At 38.6% G+C, this 25,166-nt stretch overlaps 1 protein-coding gene across 1 annotated transcript; it reads left to right on the top strand.

The window, feature by feature from the left end:
- Positions 1–1,934: 1,934 nt before the first annotated feature.
- col7a1l (collagen type VII alpha 1-like) lies at positions 1,935–25,166 on the top strand. The gene is made up of 22 exons (XM_042511760.1): positions 1,935–2,001; positions 4,375–4,555; positions 5,337–5,496; positions 7,995–8,088; positions 9,397–9,570; positions 10,612–10,772; positions 11,961–12,090; positions 12,214–12,330; positions 13,382–13,537; positions 14,081–14,197; positions 14,310–14,456; positions 15,203–15,322; positions 16,982–17,140; positions 17,380–17,493; positions 18,201–18,350; positions 18,875–19,012; positions 19,642–19,788; positions 21,393–21,512; positions 22,282–22,428; positions 23,482–23,730; positions 23,867–24,006; positions 25,035–25,166. The coding sequence occupies exons 3-22, from the start codon at positions 5,338–5,340 to the stop codon at positions 25,164–25,166; spliced, it is 2,871 nt and encodes a 956-aa protein (XP_042367694.1). The 5' UTR covers positions 1,935–2,001; positions 4,375–4,555; position 5,337.

Genomic DNA, 25,166 nt, shown 5'->3' with positions numbered 1-25,166 from the left:
CTTCGCCCCAGGTGCTATTGGATGTCGCCAAAAGGTCAATCGGCCAATCAAAAGTTAGAGTTCTTCCACCTGGAATGTGGTTGGCAGAAAGTGATTGGTAAAGTTGTTGGGCAGAATTATGGGAGAATATAAATAGCCCAAGGCCATATTCGAAGCTATATGCTCCCTTGTCACTGTTGTCATTGTTTTTTCTTGACAGTGTTAATTCACATGCCGTCATATCGCATCAGATGGCCTTCTGTGGCAACGCTGAGGGCCGAGTGTTTCATTTTACACTCAAGAAGCGGCATGTGGTCGATTTCGAATTAATAGGCTGACTGACACCTTAAAACTCCATTAAAGCTATAGTTGGTAACTTTTATAGAAACAACTTTTTGCTGTATTTACTCAAAAAGTCACAATATCCAGACAAAAGTACATGAGATAGATAATCTGTGCTCATGTTGGGACAGATGGCCCAAAATTCTGAAGCCCTGTTAATCCAAAAAATGTCCCATTGTATGAAAACCCAATTTCTCCAACACCCTGCTATCCCAAAAAACTAACCATTGTTCTGAAGTCCCATTTTTCCCAAAACACACACTTCCTGCAGTTAGACAACTTAATTTTCAGAAGAAATGTTTTTGTTGTATGTTTCTTTCAACCAAAGATACATTACATTGGGCAACAACACTATGGTAAATGTGTAGTTAGGTTTAAGCACAAAAACTACTTGTTTATGGTTGGGAAAAGATATTGTTTTGATCCAAGATCTTAAGAGGAAGTTTGTAACCCTTACATAATTTTTTTGCATCTAATATACTGATGTCTGGATACAGGGATAGAGTCAGCAAATATGCCAATACGTTATTCATATTAAGTTACTTACTTTAGCAAAAATGAATCAAATGACTGTGTTATATGGGTAACCCTCTGAAAATTATCATTCAACTCCTCAGCTCTATGGCGCTCTCAAGCCTCTTTTACATCAGTGACTGTTTTTTACAGCCCACAAATATACTGTTAGGTGGCCACGAACACGACTGGAAATAAATACTGCATCTGTTGGCTGCGTAAATATAACAGGCATTTAATATGTTTGCCATGACAACTGATTATTTTGGCCACTTGGAGGCAGTGGAATTATGCTATAAACTCAGCCCTGATAACATATAATAAAATTGTGATTTGTGATAATGGGCTTTATAAATAAAATTGAAATTGGATTTAATTCAATTTAGGGAAATATTTGACTCTTTGCTCCATAATAGTGGAGCTCAATGCTCCACTATTTTCACTTGCTAGTTGGTAACTTTCTGAGTCTGCTGCCTGTGCTTGGCAGGTATAGCTGACATGAGCAGAATCATCAGATCAAACAACCTATATTTCTGAAAATATTACATAATTCCTGTCTTTTTAAGAAGAAAGTTGATGTAATGAGGTGATGAGACTGTTGCATAGACTCAAACAGGTGCAAAATACTTCCAAAACAATAACCAGTGCAGAATTGGCCCCAACTCATTGTGTGGCAAGTGGGGCTGAAAAATGAAAAATTCAGCTAATGTGGTTGTGCCAAAAACTGCAGTTCATGGAACAGCCACTTTGAGCTTGCTCCAAAATGAAATAAAGTAACCCCTCCTGTTAAAATGCAAATAAAAATGTTTCTGGCCTGGTATCAATAAAATAAACTAATTAATTAAATAAAATGTAATTTAATTTATAAACAGTTTTGGTCTTTATTGGTAATTTCACCCGTCATGCCAAAGCAGGTGGGTTGAATTTGTATATAACTCATATCTTAACATTTTAATAAGACTTATGCATAATTAGGGGCGTGGCTGCTCTGAGTGACAGGTAGATGTCCTTCATGGTTAGTTGTTTGCTAGACGTCAACTGGTGGTGTCACTTAAATTGATCTCAGTGTTTGTATCGTTGAAGCCCTTTGGAGAGTTTTTCAAGCAAGTTGTTGAGTTTTATTTGTCCCAACAGACGTCGAAGAAGTGTGCTCTCCAGTTTTCTGTGGTGAGTTAGCTTGTTAACTAGCTAATTAGCTTCAAAGTAGCCTCTGGTTAGCCCTGGTGTGCTAATGATTCTACGAGAGCGTATGCTAGCAGCCGTTATCAAACTGATATTTTGTCAAAGTCGAAGAATTTATGGTGATAATACAATACTTTTGACCAAAGGGTGTCTATATGCGGTTGATAGAATAAAGGTCCGCCACATTGGTTAGCTAACATTATGTAAGGGTAACCTTAAATTGGTTAAACTAACAATACGCTGAAGTTAGCTTCCCATTCAGCAGTGAAGGAGAATGTAGTTTGCAGTGCTTAACGGCCGATTTGCTGCTTTTTGCTCCTATTCAGGTGAAAGCATGTTGCTTTTTAAGTCAAGCCTCCGCGTTGTCTTATATCCATGCTCAGATTTGGGAAACCATTATTCTGTCTGTGAAAATTTGAAAGTGGGTGTCACACACCGCTGAGGCTTTACTGTAAAAGGAGGCGCAAAAAGCCGAGAATCGGTTGGTAAGCATTGCAAAATATGTTTCCCTTAACTTTCCCCTTAACTGCCCAATAGGAAGCTACAGGGCGAGTACACGGCACTCCAAACATCTTGCAAGGATGACTGTGCATTTGTCACATTTAATTTAATAATTCTCTGCTGAACTTTGCAGCCTCTCTGTAGATTACTGCAATTACTTTCTTCTACCTCTTAGATGAACTTTTACATTCATTTGATAAAATCTAAACCTGACAGCCCTTTGAGATGTGCTCTCTGATGGTTTACATCTCCTCTCTTGATCTTGTTGGAGCTGATTGCAGTAGTGCATTATTATTTCTTAGGCATGTTCTATCTTGGCAGTATATTCTGCAAGCATATGCCGTATCCACTGAGCTTCATCTAAGGCATAAATCAATGGTGGTCTAACACGGAGGTGTACACAACCTTTGAGATATCAGCATAGATAACCTTCAAGAAACCCATTCCTAATCCCTCAGCATGCGTTGTCTCCTTATCCTGGCATGTGGTTCTCACCTGCTAGCCCAGACAGACCAACCTCTGGATAATTGATCTTTTTTTTTTTTTTTTTTTACCTCCAAAGAGTCTGTGTCTGTCTGACAGACTAGACTCCAGTTGCTTCCTTGTTCAGAGTCTTCTCTGTTTTATGTGCTTTTACAGAAATCTGTGGAGTAGAAAATGTATCCCAGTAAATGAAACAGCCACGTGTGTATGCAAGGTTTGCTGGCTGCCTATGTTAGGCTCTGAACATTGTTGTATCCTGTTCATTTGCACCGGTGGTTTTATCTGTGTTTTGAATCTACTATTGCTAAATATGACACTAAAGCTTCCACGTAGGCAGACATAGTAGCTCAGCACCAGAGAAGACTCCAAAATGGTATTCCCAATGATGTGTTGTTTCCTTGGTGTGTGGCCAGAGAAGTACAGGTGTGTGAGGGAGAACATAATGTTAGGTCGCCATGGGCTGGAGACATATGTCTCCCCCAGTGAATCCTGGGATTGCAGCCAAAGTAAGAAGGGCGAGATAATAGAGGCGGGGAAAGCTCTGTAATGAAATAGAGGACAGCAGAGAAGCTGAGTTATCACTTACAGAACAATCAGTGGTGCCTATCTCTTATTCACGAGCCTAATCAATGCTGTCGTCACTGTGGTTTATTGCATATATAATGCCAGAATATTGACCCGGAGGGCGTTTGCACATGCAGCAGATTTCTGTGTGCATGTGTGCATGTACAGTACAGTATATCAATATAGGAACGTGTGCAGGCGTGTGGATCTGAAACAGAGTTGCAAGAGCTAATCTATGTATGAGGTGTGTGTGTGTGTGTGAGTGTGTGCATGTAGTCAATGCATCAGTGTACCTTTTTTGTGCGCCTGGCATTTTAACTGCACATTAAAACACATCTGAATCGTGCCAAACGCAGCAGATCCTTATGTTAAATGCGTTTGTTTGCCTGGGCGAGGGGACTGACCCTGATTTTGGGTGTGTTTACCTTATTATTCTAAGCGTTCCTCATCGCTGTACTAAAGTTTTATTGCTGGAGTGCTCAGAATATTGATAGTCTCTTTGGCTCACTTGTGTCTCATTAAACATTCATGGGGATTTGTGTGGTGCTCTGGCTGCATGACAGAAGCAAGCAAAAGGACAAATCTCATCATGATGGAACAACACTGCTATCTAGTGGTCAACGTATAATGGAAAAACTGTTTAATTACCAGTCTTAGACTTTAACATGAAAAAATTACTTTGGATTGCCCAAATTAATTAGATTATAAAGGTTAGAGCAAGAGCATACAGCTGTCTTGAATTTTTTTTAAACATGCATTCCCTGATCCTTACTCTTTGGTATTTCTAAACACAAATTCTTCTTACATCAGCATGCAGGACGGTGGTGCAGGCAGACATAGTGTTTCTGGTGGATGAGTCATGGAGTGTGGGCCAGACCAGCTTCTCCAGTGTCAAAAACTTCATCTCCGCCATCGTCTCCTCCTTCCAGGACAATGTGGTGGGACCTGAGGGGGTACGCTTTGGAGTCACTGTCTTTGGGGATATTGCAAGGTAAAACATGAATACAAATGTAGGCCCTGCATTTCATACACTCAGCACAGACCTATTTAACTAATCACCATCAAGCTAGACTCACTTAAAGGAAGTCTTTACCTACAAAATGACCATTTACCAGTTACTCATCCCATGATAATTTGATTCCATAAAGAAAACTTTGTTTTTCTTGCATGGCTCAAAAAGGAATCCAAAAACGGCAACATTCTTGATGAATTGAAATAAAAATGGACTGCATCTAACAACTGCAAAACTATGGCAAAACATGCTCTTGAACGCTGCTCAATGGAATGCACAAGCAGTGTTCAAACATAGATGCAAGCGTTTTATATACTAAGGTTTTAGTAAAAATACATGCATTTGGAAAGTACTGAGCATATGACTGGATGAATGAGACTTTGGTTATAGTGCCCGAGCTTGTTGAGAGTTTGGGTTTTGAGAGTAACAAATGTTTTGTCACGGTTTTCCTGTTGGTAAATGCAGTCTTGTAAGACTTTTTTTCCATCGACAATCTTCTCATTTTTTGGATTCTTTGTTCACTGTTGAGGCATGCGAGAAAAACAAAGTTTTGTTTATAAATTCATCATAACTCTGGGATGATTAAATAATGCACAAATGCATATTTTGTTGGTGAAGTATTTCTTTAACTTTAATGCAGATGTTGATACACCAGAGAAAAAACAGGACATTTCCAGCAAAATTATGTATTGGATTCTTTTTTGTATTATACAGGGCATTTTCATGTTTAGAGATGATCCAGTTTTGCTTTCCCTTACAGGATGCGGATTGCTTTGACAGACTACAGCTCACTGGAGGAGGTGCTCAGAGCCATCAGAGACCTCCCCTATGAGGGTGGATCCAGGAGAATTGGCGATGCCCTCCAGTTTCTCGTTGACCCCGTGTTCAGCCCTGTTATCAGTAGAGACCATGCACCAAAGGTACAATGCTTGATCTTTGGAGAAAACCCATCCAGAGTGACTGTGTCTATCTGCCATATAGGGATTGCATTGAAAAAGCAATCCTGTACCCTTGAAACAGTCGCACAAATTTCCCACACTTATTGTAGGTAATATAAATCAACAGGAAAGGTAAAAGAGGTAACATTATTTCAAAATTATGTCCTCAGACATCTTCAATGCACCTTAAAAGCTAGCTCAAATTTTGTTAAATGTATGACAAAGTGTGGACACACAAGCAGAATATATATATATATAACAACCCACACTGCTCAGACTGCTGCCTCCAGCTGGCCACTAACATGCATATGTTACATGTTCTGGCCACGAGTGAAAGGAAATGACTAGTTAGAAGTCTGTTTTTTCTACAATATTCTTTGGAGTACAAATACAAACAGGGGTACCACTTTCACACCACTGTGAATCTGATGAAATAGTCCTGCTTTACGCTTGGAATACAATGTGAGAGCTTGTCTGACAGGAAGTTACAACTGGCAACAGACTCCGTTTTGCTTTGGTTTGTCCTGCTTGCAGAAGAAGAACAAGAAAAGGTGGAGGCAATACATTTTGTCTTTGCCACAGATTCATCATGCTCAGTCGGCTGAATCGGGATAAAAGAGGACTGGTGCAAACATTGCCAGACACAAGGCTAAGTCTTGTTGATGGTTATCAAAAGATTCTCAGTGGTTTAGATAAACTTGTTTTGTCATAGGGTCCTTAATTTCTATTGCATCAATCTGGGGGCTTTATTAACTTTGGACCCTTACTCAGTGGTTCTACCAAAGGTCCAAAGGGGGCCATGGCCACTCTGTTATGAGGTTGACATTACTACCTTCAACAGGCTGCGCTCATTCTTAAAGCTAGCACCAAGATAGTAGGATCTTGCAAAACTAGGCAACCTAACCCATCCATTGGTACCAAGTCATGGTAGATTCACAGGAAGTAGGCAAAGTAATGCCATTTTCAAAAGGTTCCCGAGAACTCTCACCTCAAGATATCTGAATGAAAATAGGTTCTATGGGTATTCACAAGTGTCCCATTAACTTTAGAAGGCTTGTTTCCAGTAAATGTTTTGTTCCTTACAATCATTTTAGTGCTTTACATTAAAGTAGCACTGTCTTAAGATTTGGCTGAATTTTAGTGGCATCTAGCACTGAGGACTGGAGAAAGCAACCAGCTGAAATTTTTGGGAGTTTTTTTTTTTTTTTTACTAGGAGCGGAATTATCCACAGAGATCTCTTCCCCTCCAAAACAAACAGACCAGAAAACCAGTAAAAAACACACTGAATAATACAATTTCACCAAATTTTTTTTGTGTTTTTCCGACGCTCTCATTGCAGAGGGACGGCTGACTATACGAAAACATGAATTGCCCCATCTAAAGCCAGTGATGATTATGAAGAACAATGACTTACCCAAGATATACAGACACTTAACACAGTGAAACAGGATTGTTATGCAACTCAAAATATTAACTGTACAGGTAATAGTCTATACACATCTGATGAAGAGCAATGTTAACTGTAAAATAAGAAACCAAAGTATATCAGTATGTGATTCCTTAATTCTTATATTGACATCGTTTTAAACTAACCGGTATGCTACAACAGTGTAATTATATCGCTTAAATTCATTTAGTACTTTTGTTTTTGGTGTGTCACCCTGAGATTTTTAGTGGCCCCATCTGGCCACCCTTTGAAAAAATTGTGGGGGCGCCACTGCCCTAATTCAGCTGCAGTAGTCAGTAACTTAACTAAATTTGTCTCATAAGTGTCTCATCAAACATCCAAATGCTCTTTGAACAGCTCTCCATTTCTGTCAGCTAAATTTCTTTGACAGTCTAACACTGTAGTGTAGTCTCAGTGTAACACAGCTGGTTAGCATTCCAATCACCTTGCTATCTCTGAAAGTGTGCGCGCATCATCTTGCAGCAGCACACTTGACGTGGGAAGGCAGAGAATTGAGGATTAGGCTGATATATTGAATCGTACAGCCAGAGCACATGCAGAGAAGCGCTACAGCTACATTCTCATATTGATGCATTCCAGCCCCCTTCCTTCATTGACTGAGGGATGAACTGTGAATGAACTGAGTAAATTTTCCTTAATGGGCAAATTATCAGCCTCTGTTGCAAGCCAGCACCATTGAATTCTGCTTTGTCTTTGAGGTTTGATTTGTTTAATTACGTATTCAATTATGAGTTAAACCATGTCAAAAGTCTGTGGGGGCTTTTTGAGCATAACTCTGTAAGGATGTTCTTTTTATTCAAACAAAATGTTGTTTATAGGGTGAATAAACATCCATTGATGAAAGCAAAACCTAACACATTGTCACACATTTAAAGGTAGAAGCTATAACTAAAACAAACCACAATATCATGCAAATCATCAGATTATTTTTTTCAAATATAGATCTTTCCATGCTATATTATGTTTAACAACCTTACATGAGTGATTTTTTTCTGTCTCACTCTTGTCCAGATTGCTGTAATGATCACAAACGGACGTTCAGACGACCAGGTCGATGCCGCAGCCAGAGCTGTAGCTGACAATGGGATTTCTCTCTTTGCAGTAGGTGAGTGTGGAAGTTGGTATTGTGAATTCCTTCAACATCCCCACTGCAGCGGCCCCTCACATTTTATCCGAGCTCTACCAGCTTATCTGCAGTGTTTGCAGTCAGAATTTCATGTCCCGTACATTTGAATTCATTGGATTCAGTGTGGGTATTTGTGAGCGTGTGATTCTCGCTCCTGAGCGTCTGAGTGTTCTCATGTTCGTGTATGCAGTGTGTGTGTGTGTAAACATAACAGCATCTACTAAATATGTATTCAGCTCACTATAATGTATATGTAAAAGTTCACTTCCTTGTTGATTGACTGTCAGCAAAGCTTCTTTATCCTACGCCTTTCGCCCGCTCATAAATGCATGCCGCTGTTTACCCACAAGTTTACTTACATTTATCATACCCTCTTTCTGCCACACACACGCACGCATGAGCACACAAGCCCACAACTTACTCCCCTCAGCTGGGAGCGGTGCAATAATTACTGCTCATTAGCCGATGGTGTGCTAATCGCAGCCATTTTTCATTAGGCGATTCAGTGTCCCCCATCTGCACCTCTGACACCGAGGCTTGCTCCTCTCGTTCATCACTCCCGCAGAGAATCTCTGCATGCATCTTGTGTACTTGTGCAAAAACCAATATGCCTGCAGGATGTGTGTAGCATTGAGAATACATTTGGACAGATGTGTGCATGTTCTGTACATACAAACAACGAGAAAGAAAACAAGTGTACATTTATCTTGTTCAAGGGCAGACTTCAGGTAATTGTGGATTTACTCATTCAAAATACTTTCAACATGGTTGTCTTCTTCTATTCAAATTTCTTCTTTAAGACATTCCAGGTTTTTGAGCCTAGATTGGTTATTTATCGGCTGTTTGCCACAGCCCCCTCCCACAAATTTGAGCCTGACAAACACACACAATGCCATAACATGAGATAAGTGCCAGAAAGCATTTGATTAAGCCTGTTTATGTCCACAGTTTGCTTTTGCGTGGGTATGTACGTCTTATCGTCATTTGAAATAAATCATTATTAGTGCCACAGCTCCCCCCAGTGTTATAAGTAGGAAAGTGTATGGAGAAAACGCAAAAAGAAGATTTAACACAAGATTGACACCACATTATTGTTGCTCTGTAATTGGTATTGACTTGTTTTTATTGTGCATTAATTAATGTTGTGTGACACATGCACAGCTGGGCATTCATTATGTTAATTGTTTTTGAAAGGTTGTTTTTATCTGCCTCATATAGTAGTGCACAAAATGTGTAAAGATTTCTGTTGCTTTGTGTGCATTTTTTTATTGTCCATCCTGTGACCAGGTGCTTGGGGAGCTGATGAGTCAGAGCTGAGGAGGATTGTGACAGAGCCACATGAGGAGTACTTATTACTGGGCGCTGACTACTCTCGCCTTGACACCATTCTTCCCAAACTGTCCCGCAGAGTGTGTTTTACTGCCTCTGAACCACCACGTCCTGTGAAAACCTCCCCACCTGGTGAGTCAACACACATGCAGTGTGACAGCAAAGTCCTTCCTAACAAACTCAGATTTCCTGTTAAGGCTGCTATCATACTGGCAGCTGTTTGCATTTTTATATTGATGCTTGAAAAGTATAATAACAATGATTAAAACTGCATCAGTTAGAAATCTGGAAAACATATCCTCCCCCTGCAGCTCTCCCCCTCTCTGTTTTGACTATGTGTCAGAGGCATATGCATGAGCTTCAAACGGTAACCGAGTGTTTCCCCATACAATGGTTTATTTATTCTTATCTCATATTTGCGCTGTGCATTTGCTCAGTGCTGCCTGGTGCTGCTTTCTCTCTCTGTTTATCTGACCACAAATAAGATAAGAATTAGCTAGCTAGCCACCCCGCAGTCCCTCTACGTCAGTCTTAGCTGCTCTGGACTGCTTTCCAGGGAGGAGAGGAGGTAGAAACTTGGGAGACGGGTCTTCAGACAGAAGCTGTAGAATCTTGATTTCAGCTAGAGCAAACCCTCCAGCGTTGGGTGTCACAGCTGGCTGGTGCTGGGTCTAACCTGTGTAAGTTTGCTCATCCAGCAGTGAGTCTGGGCTGTCAGTCCCCTAGAGCTGGAGTTTGCACTGGCTGGATTTGGGCTGATGTGGGTGCTGACTTAGGGTCTGTCTCCAGAGCTGCTGCCTGCTCTCCTCACGGCAAGGTGGTCTGTAGCATGGGGCAGTAAGACGGAGAACACACAAGGATTCAAGGCAATTCTTAGTTACCAAAAAACATGAACTTGGTGCTGCAGCTGTGAGCCTTTAAATTCTGTTAGCAGGAGGCTAAACTGCCAACATTTTCTCCCCATCTCTGAAACACTAAAACGGTCTACCCTAGCTTTAATAGTTTTCTCTTATTTCGCTCTACTTTATAGCTTCGTCACAATAATAGATTTACGTTGTGGACAAACTATACATCCAGACCAACTTGCATGCTTGATGTTCGCTGCTTCTCTCCTCCTTTTCACTCATACATAATTTTTTGTCACATCCCTCTTTCTGTACCTTCTCCCAATAGTTGAAGAGCCTGTGGTTGGTCCCAGAGACCTTCTAGTTAGCGAGTTGGCCCACAGTTCCCTCAGACTGACATGGAGCCAGGCAACAGGTGATGTCACCGGATATCGTCTCCTGGTCTACCCTCTTAGTTCGAGTGGACCCGTCCCCCCAAGACAGAAACAAGTGAGGGATTAAGCTTGTGCTTGATCTTTTTTGTGCTATTTGTCCTTTTTTGTAATTCCATGTAATCTTGTTGTAAATATTCACCTTTTTGTCTTCTTTTTGCCCTAACTGTTTTGTACGCATGTTATTGTATGTAATCTTGGTATTATCTCTTTTTTTCTTCTTTTTCTTTACTAAAAGCCTAACTAGGGACAGGAGTTGGTAACTAACAATAGCTTTAATCCCTATATGTGAAACATCAGTTACTACAGCCTGTTTGTAACAGATTGAACTTTTACTATGTTAATTCGCATTGTCCGTATCAAATAAACTATATAAATAAATACATTTACATGGAAACAAAACATCAGGAACAATAGCAGGCGTTATGACAATCATCATATCTGGGTAACAGACACACCATGTGATGGGTTGTAAGGCATGAGGCCTATTACAGCACTTAATAAATTACCTATCATTTACCCTAATTGACAAAATAGACAGCAAAGAAAAAATGGAAAATGACATTTCAAGCAGTGAAGAGGCTTGTGCATGATCACAGTTGTGTTGATATTGAGGTGTACTGTAGTCTTATTTTCCTCACTCAAACATCCACTAAAGTATATCCTCCAAATTCTTCATCTTCACCTATGTGACCAGCAGATGCACTGAACCAAAATGCGGTGAATCATCTCTCATTGCAGACTGACTTATTTGTACAATTCCATCTGTGTAACTCTCCAAAGCTGGCAGGAATATTGCATTAATGGGATCAACATGATGCCCATTTCTCCATCAGTATTCTGTGTTTGTGCTTGTGCATGTGTATGTGTTTTCATGCTGATACTGCAGTCGTACCCTTGACAGACACAGATAATTATGCGACAGTGCCAAAAGATGAATATTTTGCATTATGTTATAAGGCACAACATGCCACCTAATTTGAATAGAGTGGAAAAGAGGGTATTGGATAGAAGTGTAAACAAAGCATAAAGACGCTGGATGTTTATCGAGGTAGACACTGATATGTGAAGTGAAGATATTAATATGTTTTTGTTTAAGACAAGATATTTATTCAAGTACACGTTTGAGAAGTCTGTCTTTGTCACTGCATTTTATCCTTCACTTCACTCTCTCTAGCTCTTTCTTTCTCGCACAAACACGCACACTAAGCCCCTATAATTCTGCTGTCTCCTTTGTATGGTACAGCTTGATCTGAAAGCAGATGTGAGTACAGCATTGGTGACGGAGCTTAGTCCTAAAACAGACTATTCCCTCACTGTCTACGCCATCTACCCCAGCCTCATAGGAAACTCTGCAACAATCAATGTCCAAACAAGTGGGTGTCACACATACCAAGTGCATGCTCATTCATCTTTTAAAAATACAGGAATACATCTGTGCATCTCTTTTGGAATTTAGTGTACCTCACTTCCCTGAACAACAACTTTCTTTCTTGTAGCCCCGTTGCCTCAGGTATCAAACTTCCGTGTCATTGAGGAGGGCCTGTTCTCCCTGCGCCTGGGCTGGACGCCTCCTCTGGGGAAGCTCAATGGATTCAAGATCTTCATCCCAAGATGTATGCTAACGTCACATCATGCAGTTTTTATTATTTGACCACAGACATTGCATAATCAATTACTCACCACATGTTTACTTTACTGTTACTGATACTGTTTACTTTGTGAAGGAATCTTTGTTTTTCTTGCGTGCATCCAGTGAATGAAGAATTTACGAACTGAGAAAGACTGCATTGAACTATATCAAAACATTAGTTTTTTAAGCTTTGACACAACACATATTTGTGGAATTTCACAATCATGTTTTACAGGCCTGGAAAAGTTATAGAATAAGTAAAACATAAAAAGTTTGGGAAAAAGTCATTGAATTATTAACCCTTTGAAAAAATGAGCAAATTGGATTGATTTGTTTCAGAAAGGAAGAAAGACAGAAGAAAATATCCCCAAAATAGCAAGAAATTGGTAAGAAGTCCAAAAAGAAATCACAAAAAGTAGCATAAAAAACACACAAGGAAATTACCTGAAAAAGTTCTTAAAGATAATAATTCTGACATAATTTTAAGTATATGTTATTATGATAATTATTAATATGTAATAATGTCAGCCTTTTTCTTCCCTAGCTTTTTAAAAATACTTTCTAAGTCAGATTTTTTGTTTACCATCATGTACATTTCTCCATGTTCTCCCTGTGTTCCATCTCTGTCTTCATGTCTGCCTGCTACCTGAAATTATGTTCTTATTCTGATGTTAAAAAAATGCTAGTCTACCACTGCCTTGATCAGTTATTTAGTTTGTGTTATTGTGTGACTTTGATCTTTTAAAAGGTTAGTTGGGATTCATCAAAGTCAAACATTAAGACACTCTCCAAAAATGTTCTCAGTTTTTGGATTCTTCCTTAGTAGAGGCGTGCACGAAAAAACAAGTTGTCTTCATGAATTCAACACAACAAGCAACCAAAATACAAATGGTCAACAAGCAGGAGACTTAATGTGGGAATATCAAATAGGATACAAATTGTCATTTAGGGGTTGAAGTATTCCATTAAAATCTACCAAGATGTTTGATTGTATATTTCTTGGGTGCCAATTGTTCTGTATTTTCATTCTGCAGCCAATCGTCCAGGATTTACTTATGAAAACATGCTTCCTGGAGACACTTCTTCTCATGTGATCGACAGCCTGGAGGAGGATAAGAAGTACATAATCAGTATTTATGCTGTTTACCCTGAGGGACCAAGTGAAACGGTTTCGATAGTGGGCAAGACATGTAAGTTTATCAGCTGATCAAAACAACGTAATTATTTTTGTTTGCGTTCCAACTTACAATCAAGTTAATTTATTTACCACATGTAACTCTCTACATTGCATAAATAAACTGACAGAGACAGTTGTTGAATAGCAGTAACCAATCAACAAATGCAGGACAAAGTCATGTAATTGGGCATGAAACAAGCTTTAAAACAAGAAAGCAAATGCCAGTGTGCAGTACCATTATATATCCACAGCATGGTGCTGTTGTTTTAAATAAAATACTAACATTCGGTCTATCAGACACAGTAAAACTTTAATTTATCTATATTTCATGGTATGCTAGGGAAACATCTATAGAGCCTTTGCTTTGATTTATATTCATTGTGATTTTCTCATATTTCATTAAATTACTTTAAATTTCTCTACTAAAACTTATTTTGAATAACTTGATTTTCTGTCATCACTATGACTTTGTGGATTAATAAACAAACTTCAGTTAAATATTAGATTTATGTTTTAAATATGTGTGTGTCTGTGTGGATATGGGTGTGTTCCACAGTAAAGCTGGTACCAGTTAAGAAGTTCCTGGTCCAAAACGCCACCACAGACACTGTCCAGGCGAGGTGGGCATCGGTTAAGGGTGCCACTGGATACCGTCTTACATGGGAAGCCCCAGGTATTGTTGTTAATCCTTTGCTGCTTAATTGAACGCAATGGCTTAGAAAATAGAAATCTTGGTTTGTGAAAGAAGCCAAGAAATGTGGTATTTAAGCCTATGTGTCTTCTAGATGGCCACATAGAGAACATAAACCTTGGGGACAACTTTAACTTCTACATGATCCAGGGCCTGCACTCAGCCTCTGAGTACACTGTCACCATCAACCCCATCTTTGGAGACATTGAGGGGCCCATCACCACCACCAAAATCAAGACATGTAAATAAAATGCTTGCTCAGATGCAGAGGTGGGGGACTTGAGTCACATGACTTGGCTCGAGTAAGACTTGACATTCATGATTTTAGACTTGACTTAGACTTAAGACAGATTATTTGAAATTAATTTTTTTCATTTATCTTGATATTGAGAAGTTGCCTTTTCTTTTCAAGGCATGATTGGGTGATTTTGAGTGCGGTGCACACAAACATGGCACCCTACTGGGATGTAGCAGACCAGGCCAGCACAAAAGGCAGCAAACATGGACGGGGCTTGTCCAAAAGTAATAAAATATGGATTCAAGAATAATGTTGTTGATGAGGGCTGTTCGAAGATAACAGTGGTATGCATAATGTGCAACATCAGCACAACATCCAACTTCATCCGTCAAAACTCACAAAGAAAAGTCCATAAATGTGTCTTTTTAAGTAACTTCTTATTAGCTTTTTCGCTGGATAAACAGCTAAAAAAGGGACCAGATCATCAGATTTTCATTTGACTTGACTTGTCATGCTTGAATTATAGCAGGAACTTGACTACTTGATACGAACCAGAATAACTTGCACTTACTTAAGACTTTAGGGTTAAGACTTCAGACTTGTTTTTGACCTGCAAATTTGTGAGTTAGTCCCACCTCTGCTTAGAAGTATAGACAAATACAGACATGAGTAGTTACAGTATGACAAACACAGAAAATTAGATATGATGATGTCCTTTCTGTCTTTGTATGTGTCTCTCTTTGCGTCAGTGGAAAGCAGTGCAGTACAAACTTTGAAGGTGTCTGCTGTGAGCACCAGTACTGCAGTCGTCTCATGGAACAGTGTCCCAGGAGCCACAGGATACAGACTGGCCTGGGGTCCCACTCCAGGTGATTCACACTTTTTTCAAACATATGTCGGCTTGACTTGGATTGACTTGGTGCGTCAGCCAATTGAGTGGGGATTTGTGTTTATATCCCAACAGTGCTATGAAGGTGTGTCTTTAATTGATCACAGTTTTTCCTAGTTAACCCCATTTAAAAGCAGCAGGCTGATGAGTCAATGACGTTTTTAAACAGCAGGCTGATAAGTCGATGACGTTTTAAAACAGCGGGTTGATCCACAACTAGTCCCCTCTTATTTTGTTGTGAGTGTTTTTCAATCACAGAGCACGGCAGGTAAAATAAGTTTACCTGTTGGAGGGGAGCTATTGGTAGAGTTTCAGTAAGAGCTTGTTGTCTGCAGCTCTTCATCTAACACCTGTGGCTATTTCTACTTGTACTCCTTTCTGCAATATTAGACTCAGATGCCACTGAGCAAGACTAATAGGAAAGAATGGGGTCCTGTTAGGTAACAAAAACACAATTATTCTCAATTTACCATGATTATAATCTAATGAAAACATTCTTTTGAATATCATGTCAAATTTATGACAATATATCTCTCTAAGTCCTACAGACTGAACCTTTTCATATAAGTAAAAGCACTCATTGTGCAATTAAATATTTCCGTGTTCGTTTTTTACTCTCAGGGTTCCCACAGTCATTGAGAAACTGGGAAAGTCATGTAATTAAACAGTCATATTAGAAAAAGTCATGGAACTTGTAAAAACTCATTAATTCTTTTAGAAAAAACATGTAAAGTTTTTATATGTGTTAAATTGTGTAATTTTTAAAGAGAATGTAGCTTCCAAACTGGCATATTTTCTTTAAAAAGTATTTTCTCCTCTTCCTTTTTAAATGTTTTTGGCCATTTTTAAAGAGAACTTAAACATTTTTTTTAGATTTTTGTTTTTGTTTGTTTTTCTAATTTTTGACAGTACAATATTTATGTCTGATATGTTGTGGAGTAGAGGCATAAAGTTGCATAAAATGGCAATACATTAGTGAAGTGCAAATATCTTTTTCAATCATCTTTTTTAATTTGTACATAAATGGAGTCAATGTACTCATCCTCTGGTTCTTCTAGTGATACATCTCGTGACTCTTGTACATGTTTGTTAATGAAAATGATGCCAATGAGGTCCTTCTACTGCAAGTAAGAGCTTTTTGAAATGCCACTGCTTTTACACTGGACACATCCATTCTGCCAGTGTGTCAGAAACAGTGATGTGACAGGTGGCATGGTTGTTTGGGGGAAAAGGAGAAGGATGTTTCAAGAGAAGGGGCTCTCATGCTGAGCCACAGTTGAGAGGAATACCAAGACAGTGAAGAATTATTTATTTCTTTATTTGTGTGTTTGAGATGCACAATTGCATAATTGATCAAAATTTCAAGACTAAGCAGTAATACAAAGTTGACAAAAATGTACAAATGACAAAAAGTTTGTATTTATGAAGTGAAATGGATTTCAAATCAATGAAGTGCTATGACTCTTTGCAAATTAGAGTCCGTTTCAGATGTTTTTTGAATAACAATAATGTAGATGATGATTATAGTGATGAGAGCGGGCTGTTCCAAAGAGATGGTCCCTTGTATTTCAATGAATTTTAATATCAAATGCAAGAAACAGTGATGTGACTGTACTTTCAATGCTGCTATTATTTTTAGAGTTTGTCGGTCGGGACCGTCCCAGGCAGTTGGCTCTGAACGGCAGCACCACAGAATACCAGCTGAAAAATGTAGCTCATGATACCGAGTATGTCCTGTCTCTCTACGTGCTGTTTGGATCTGTGGTGGGGCCTGGTATCAGTGCTACCTTCAGAACTTGTGAGTCCCAGTTTTCAATTTGTTACCAACCCACCTGTAGTACCACTGAGGTTTTGGATTGATAATAGACCTATTGCTGTAATTTCTTGTTCTTTTTGTGTATCAGAAAGTACCATGTCAGGTCATAAGTAATGATTGAGAGATATTACTTTTGTATGAGTCCATACATAAATCCTGCATAGCATACAATTTAACATATTTAGATCTACTACAGATTATTACTTGTTCCTCTGTCTCAGCTCCGTTGGGGTACGTGTCAAACTTCAAGGTGTCGTCCTACACCAGTACGTCCATAGACGTGGAGTGGAGTGCCATTGTTGGGGCTACTGAGTACAAACTGTCGTGGAGCACAGGTGATATACTCGCCCATTTTTTTCTCTGCTCTAGCACAGCGTGAGAACTTTTTACATGTTTTCAAGGGTCATTCAAACAAACTCTGTTTTTATTCTTGTCAGACAATCTGTAAGCCCCCTTTTAAGCCTTTATATTCTATTTGTGATTAAAAAAGTTAATGATGATTGGGTTTAGGGGTCAACCAATATTGTTTTTCAGGGCCGATATCGATTATTAGTTGTTAACGAGACTGATAACTGATTTTTGAAAACAATATGCGTTTACAATAAAAAATGATAATCTTTCTATCAATATTTAGAATTTGGAATATTACAAACTCTAACACAAAACTTTGTTTGAATGCCTTTAGTAAATGTTTAATCAAAACTGAAACATTCAAGATCATATACAGCAACATCCCAGCAACTTTTTTCATGAAGTCAAATAGAATTTTAAATAAAGATGAATAAATGAAATAGCTCCCTGAGGTTTTACAAAGTAAAAGTTCCTCCAATACTGACACTTTCTTAATACTTTTTAATTAAATCATTTTATCGGTGATCATTGAAAAAAAAGTTGATACAGATAATCAGCAAAATGCCAAATATCAGCCCTCATAATTGGCCTGGCCGATAATCTGTCAGTCCCTAATTGGGACACCTCTAGTGGGTCATAAGTGATGATGAGTATTGTGTATATCTGTGTGTATGTACCCGCATGCTTGCAGGTGACAGCAGCCCTCAGTCCCATTACCTGGACCGCAGTGTTCTCTTTCATCGTATTGAAGACCTGAACCCACAGTCCACCTACACAATCACTATCCGTGCAGTGTACGGCAACTCAGAGGGGCCTGAAATCTCCTTATCTCAGCTCACGGGTACAGGAAGTGAAGTGCTTCAGTTTATTTTCATTTATTATGATTCATCTTAAGATCTAAATATCTCTGTGCAGCTGTGCGCCCCATTGGGTGCCGCAGAACCCTCCTGGTGTCTTTGTTTAAATGACAAGTCATGTACTTTGGTCTTCCCATTTTAACCACAGTTCCTGTCATTGTCGCTTGTAGTATGTATGTACAAGTCAGCAGAGCTGCTATCATTTTATCACTGTCAAAGTGAGAGTGTTACTCCAAGCTCCAGTTGCTAAGTATGTTACACTGACAAATCATAGGGTGTGCAGATAAAGCCACACCAGCTCATTCAGCTCAGAGATTCTAGATTGCCCTAAATTACATGATGTTGTTTTGGGTTTTTTTTAATCAATTGTTATACATCATGTTTGGAATTGATTTGAATTGGATTTGAATGTTGAAAATGTTTTTAATGCACTCTGTGATTATTTTTGAGAACATTGTTTTATGGTATAAAATCACCTGACATGTTCATATGTTGTGGTTTTTTTCAGCTGCTGTCTCAGACTCTCAGCCAATCCAGGCAGTGAAGGAGGTAAAGGTTGTTGACATTGGAGTCAACGCCTTCACTCTGTCCTGGAGGAAAACACCAGGGGCATCTGGGTACAAAATCTCCTGGATCCCCTTTCTGGGTAAAGAATCACATATACAGTCAACCATGTGTGCTTACATCCTGACACTCACTGTACGTGCATGCATTACTGTGGACACATGCATGGACCTAATTTTACACAGGTTGATGTACGCTTATGGAAGAGTTTACTGAAAATAATTGTTTCCATATTCAGTCCTAACTGGTTGAGTTAAAAGGTAGAGGATGCAGGAATTGACAGTGACTTTTTTAATAGCAGAATACACCATAACATGGGTGAGTTATTGATATAAAAATGAAAAATTTGTTTTTTTTAAGTATTCCTTTTAAAGCCAAAACCTCATAAATGGACACTCACAACTATTTAAGTAAGTACCTACCAAAGTGTTGTTCAGCAGTGACTTCCTTTAGCTGCACTTCAAAAAATACATCTCTTTCCAGTTACAATATATTCAACTTTATTAACTTTTTGATATTTTTCAATCACAGAAACTTGTTATTATAGCAATGCACATAATTAGAAATGGTTGTCAGCTCATAGAAAAAAATCACTGTTTGGACTCCCGCTGCTTATTGCAATAGAGTTTTCAAAGTGAAAGTTTACACAACCATATTGTTTCACATTCTCATTATTTTTAAATGATGGATTTCATTATTTTTCTGCTCTAGGGGGTAATGAGAAGACGCACGTGGTATCTGCTACTTCCACCACATATACCATCCACAAGCTGCGGGAGAGCTCAGCTTATAAGATTCAGGTGTCCTCCATGGTGGGCAACAGGGAGGGAAGTCCAGTCCTGCTTACTGCACGCACCTGTGAGTCCTGCCTGCCCAAGACAGTGAGGAACAGTATGAGATGTGCCATCAATCAGAGATTTCAGAACGATATACATAACACAAATTGATAGTATAAATGTGTCCACGGTATTTCACATCGAAGTGATTACTCTTTCTTTGAAGTTGTGAAAGTAGTAGAAAGTAGGCACCATGTAGATTGCAGCCAGCTGAAACTTCTCGCTTGTGCCAAGAGTGAACTCCAGGTTAGGATTCCTTCAGTATTCATTGTTAAGTGAATTTTTCCCAGTAGCCGAATTATCCAAAAACAAATGGAACCTGTGATTAAAATTAGTAAAATTGTAAATATCCCTTTCCAGAGCCAGTGTTTGTTTTGTCCATTCTGGGCTACTGTACAAACATGCCGGTGTTATCTGGTGGACTCTATGAACGAGGACCTGCTACCTGCATTGATATAAACACAGGGTTCATACAAGGTGCTTGAGGTGTTTGAGGTCCTTGATTTCGACACTTAGAAGTTAGGGTCCTGGAATACCTTGAAAATCATACAATTTTAAAATAGAAAAATTATTTTACAATACAAATGTCCTAAACAAGGAAGCCAAGAAGGGTTGGGATTTCAATTTTCAAATACTGTATGAGCTCAGCGCTTATACGGGTTTGTAAACGACAACAAAATTTTATAATTTTACAATTTATAAATAGTTGGCGCCAGGATGTTTTGCTAGCTTGCAGAACCTTTGAGCACACATTTTGAGCTGTACATCAGCAGTTAATAAGCAGTCGTGTGTGTCTAACTGTTGATGTTAAAGCTGTTAGATGTTTTTTTTTTGTGATTTGGTTGCTTTTTTGTTCTTTGCCAATCAAATACCTAAATATTAATAACCACGTAATTAATAATAAGTTAATTTTAAACTCTGGTAGCATGTTTGCTCCTTCTATGAATTTGCTCAGTTCTCTTGCAACAGGTGGTTGTGGAGAGAAGAATGTCATTATTAAAAATAAAAACGATTGCTTGAGGAAGTACTTGAAAGTCCTGGAATTTGGCTTACCCTTGTCTGTATGAACCCTGTAACCAGCTTATTCTGAGTAAAATGAAAACATTTTCAGGTGATTTTACACTAAAGAAAATATACTCATAATAATATCTATAATTTCTGCCAATTTATCCTCCTAAAACCCACACACTGGATCTTTGAATATATATATTATCAAAGTTAACCATCCTGTAAACTTGTATTTACACATGTAGTGGACACTGAGACCAATCTCAGGGACCCTTGCATAAACATCCATAGTTTTCACTCTACTAGAGTGACCCTAAGCCGACATGGCAATACTTACCTTATCCAGCAGATCAAGTATTAGCCAGATGCAGCTGATCTACATCAAAAACATTTTCTTTGTAAGTGTAATTGTCAGATTCCTATATGCATTTGTTGGGTTTTGAAGAGCTGCAGTCATTTTTTTGGATCACAGCAATCTCTGGCCTTTTGTTCTCTTTCATAAAAATGATACAGATTAGTTCAAGTCACTGTATGACTGAGAAAAATCCATCAAATATTGCCCTAGCCCTAGTTCTTTTGTCTGTTAGTTTATTATTCTTGTGTTTCGTTCTGTTTCAGTGGATCTTCCAAAAGTGAATGACTTTGCTGCTCTGAACACAACAGACAGCAGCACTGTTCTGAACTGGACACGTGTGGCTGGTGTTTCTGGATACCTTCTTTCCTGGAGGCACATCTCAGGTCAGAAAATGTTCACCCTAAGTTCAGTAACATGTTAACATTCATGCAATTTTCATTCAAAAAGTGAAGTGAGCCCAAAAGATGTTATTTCTGATACCATGCAAATTTTATTGCATTGCGCATTGAGCCCTGTCATGAGTCCTGTTTTGTGGAAAAAGTGGGTTTGCTTCAAAAACTGTAAGTACAATATGACTTTCCTGTGTTTATTATATGTTTTAAGGGTCCTTCAGGGATTGAAGTGGAAATGTGGAATGACACAAGTTATTGCATTGTGTATTGAGTCTCAGCTTAAGCACTCTTTTGTTGAAAGGGGAAATATTAAGAAAACATTCTCACACTACTATTCATGTTTAATAGTACATGTTTTACAAGCACACTTGTTCTTTGACAGGAAGTGGATGTGATATTAATAATAATCTGATATAATTGAGCCACAGTACTGTGCTGGGTTGATATAATAACATTGCTGTGTTGTGTCCACTTTTGAATCCATGACATGACCTTTCTCAAGAAATGTCAAGACGCTGCATCATTATTTGTCCATCTGTTCCCTCTGAACCACAACTTACTGCAGTATGACCTTTCATTAAATCACTCGTATTCCACGTCGCTGTATGATGACATATTGATTACCCCTTTTACTCACTGTTTCCATTCATCACTGTAGACTAAAATATATTTCAATAGGGAGGCATGTTCTTCCTGGAAACTAAATCAACTGAAATGATTACTCTGCTACAATAACTTCTTCTTTGTGTGTTTTTTTCAGTGTTGGAGACTAAAACAGAGACTCTGGGCCCTGGTTTCACCTCCTATAAGATCAGTGATTTGCTGTATGGAAGAACCTATATTTTTACCATCAGACCTTTGTATGGAGAAGTGGAGGGCCCTATAAGCACAGTGTATCAGAGAATATGTAAGATATTACTTAAATGGGTTGATAAGCTCGCTGAAACATCTCCGAATTTATATCTGGCATGTTAGTATATACTTATGAAATGCATGGTAGACATAAACTTACATTTATATTTTTACACTCATATGTTATGCTCATAATGACTATATTCTAGTTTAATACCTTGGTTGTATTGTGTTAAATGCTCCTCTTTGCTCTGTTCTTACTGCTTGGTAAATCCAGACTGAACCAAACAGCATCAGTTTTCTCTGGGTTTAAACTTAAAAGAATGCTGCACTATGATTTTGACCCCAATGTAAAATGGCACAAATGAGTGTTCATCTGTAATCAGGGTAAAATACCTGCGAAATCACTGACTGGGCTGTAGCCTGCGAGTAAGTTACACTGGCTCTTTGTAATTTAAAACATGATCTAGTTATTAACGAATTAAAAACTAAAATAAAAATCAGTTGCACTAAACAAACTAGTTCTTATCTAGACTTTTCTCGTTACAAAATATTTTGTTAAACCCTCTAACTCTCAGGTGTAACTGTTGCATAGATAACCAAACCAATGGGTAAAACTAATAATAGCTTGCTAATACATGACCTTGTAAAGACTGGCTGAGTGTAGGAGGGGGGTTTCTTTGGGTTTTTTTTGTTTGTTTTTTACTTTTCTTTTTTTTGTTTATTTAAAATAGTTTTCTTGTTTTTGCTTTTTTTTCAAACTAACATGTTTTTCAAAGAAACCAAACCAATTGGCTCAGGTTTCAAGGGGTTAATTAATTAACAATTTTTGACAGATATGTTGCAGCTCATGACTCTCGGTCTGGTTCATTGCTTTTGATTTAACAAAGCCAATGATGTTTTCCTGCAACGGAACAGTTTAAACCCACTGAGAGTAGTGCACCGGCGGTTTTATACCCTGTGTGATTCAGCCCAGAATTACTCCTTAAAATCTTTATTTCCCTTTACTGTATCCCATTTGTTACTGCGGCAATTACTGTGTTTCCCTCCTGAGACCTTTAGAGCTTGATTTAGGTTTTTTAATCAGTTATGTCTCTGTGCATTTCAGTGGGACCGGATCGTCCGTCGATAACGGTCCAGTCTGTGCCAACCACAGTTGGCCCTCATATAACAACTGCCTCCATCACTCAAACAGCCATCAGGACCACCCGGCACCCCATTGCGTTGCCACCAACTAAATCCATAACAACCAAGAAACCTCCAGGCCAGCCAAGTATCACTGGAGCCAAAACAGCAGAAGTCACCCCCTTTAAATTGACAACAGTGAATGCCGAGACAACGGCTCCACCAAGACCAGGTATGTTTTATTTATAAATAGATATTGCTTCAATGTTATGTTATGTACAGTTTCTACATGATCAATCATAGAATTGCCTAATTACACACATTAAATGGTGAATATGTTTTGATTTTGTGTTGTTGTGTTTTGTCAGTGTGTGGTAAGGCCAAAGCAGACATAGTATTCTTAGTGGATGAGTCCTCCAGCATCGGAGCTAACAACTTCATCAAGATGAAAGACTTCATATTCCGAGTGGCCACTTACTTCCCTGTCATTGGTCCTCAGGGCACGCAGGTTGGTCTCACTAAAAACTTTGTTTTTTGTGACCAAGTTTTTATTGTTTTTTCCATATTTCTTTCCATTCAATTTGAAGGGAAACAATTCATCTGAAAGTGCCATATTAGAAATTAGATTTACAAAGCTCATCCATTCAGTTATGCAGTCACATAAATATTATGTATGTTGGAATCCATTCATATATTGACTTTAAATCAATCAAAATTAGCAAACAAAAATAAATACGTACATCAAGTAAATGATACATATACCTACATATTCAGGATAAAACCCAAAATAAAAAGAATGGTGTGCTATGTACAAGTCAACGCATATAAACATGATTAAATCACAACTAATTAAACTAGAAAGAAAATAAATTCAAAAAGTAAATGCACACATCGACATATATACATATACATACATCGAAATATCACAGTTACACACACAAATAAAGTACATATGCAGATTCAAAGTGGTCCAACCCCCATCTCAGCTTTGATCATAAATTTTATTTTGAGACCACCTCCCACAACCCTGCCCTCCTCCCCTATGGCCTGACATCGTAGTTCACTTGAGGTATTAAAATAAAAAAGGGAAAACTCTCCTTGTGTTCCAGCTTATTCTGGTCACTATGTGCCTCTATGGCCACAAGTTTGTTTAGTGTGGTAAGACAATTACAAACTCGACTGGATTTTAAATGATAATAGCTGCTACAAGTTAGCAAACTGCTCCAGTGAGTCTCCTGTGCAAGCCATTATCATTAGCAGGAGCATAATGTGCAATTCTTTCACAGAGCAGGCAGAATTGGGCTCAAACATTGGCAGAAAGGATAAACAAGGCACACTGCCACATGGCTTGCAGTAAAGAGTGGCAGCCAAAGACGAAACACCTACCTGTAAACGTGCAAAACACATTTTTATCAATTTGTGTGCGTTTGGAGTATTGATTTTGATCCAGTTTAGAATTATAGCTTCACCTCACCAAACCACATAAACCACATTCAAGATGAAGATTTTATGATGATGATGTGTATTTTCTCTCAGGTAGCTGTGGTTCATTACAGCGATGAGCCCCGCATTGAATTCCGCCTAAGTGACTTCAAAGACAGAAACTCTGTGCTCAGGGCGCTGAGAGCGCTGCGTTATGGAGGTGGCAACACCAAAACAGGTCAGTGA

The sequence above is a fragment of the Plectropomus leopardus genome, chromosome 22, assembly GCF_008729295.1.
Source record: "Plectropomus leopardus isolate mb chromosome 22, YSFRI_Pleo_2.0, whole genome shotgun sequence".
In the NCBI taxonomy this organism is placed as follows: domain Eukaryota; kingdom Metazoa; phylum Chordata; class Actinopteri; order Perciformes; family Serranidae; genus Plectropomus; species Plectropomus leopardus.
This window is presented reverse-complemented; position numbering and strand designations above follow the sequence as displayed.

Coding starts and splice junctions, on each gene's coding strand:
- col7a1l (XM_042511760.1), top strand. CDS start 5,338: ATGCGGATTGCTTTGACAGACTACAGCTCACTGGAGGAGGTGCTCAGA. Junction 13,538..14,080: donor TTCGATAGTGGGCAAGACAT/GTAAGTTTATCA, acceptor TGTGTTCCACAG/TAAAGCTGGTACCAGTTAAG. Junction 18,351..18,874: donor CTCCTTATCTCAGCTCACGG/GTACAGGAAGTG, acceptor GGTTTTTTTCAG/CTGCTGTCTCAGACTCTCAG.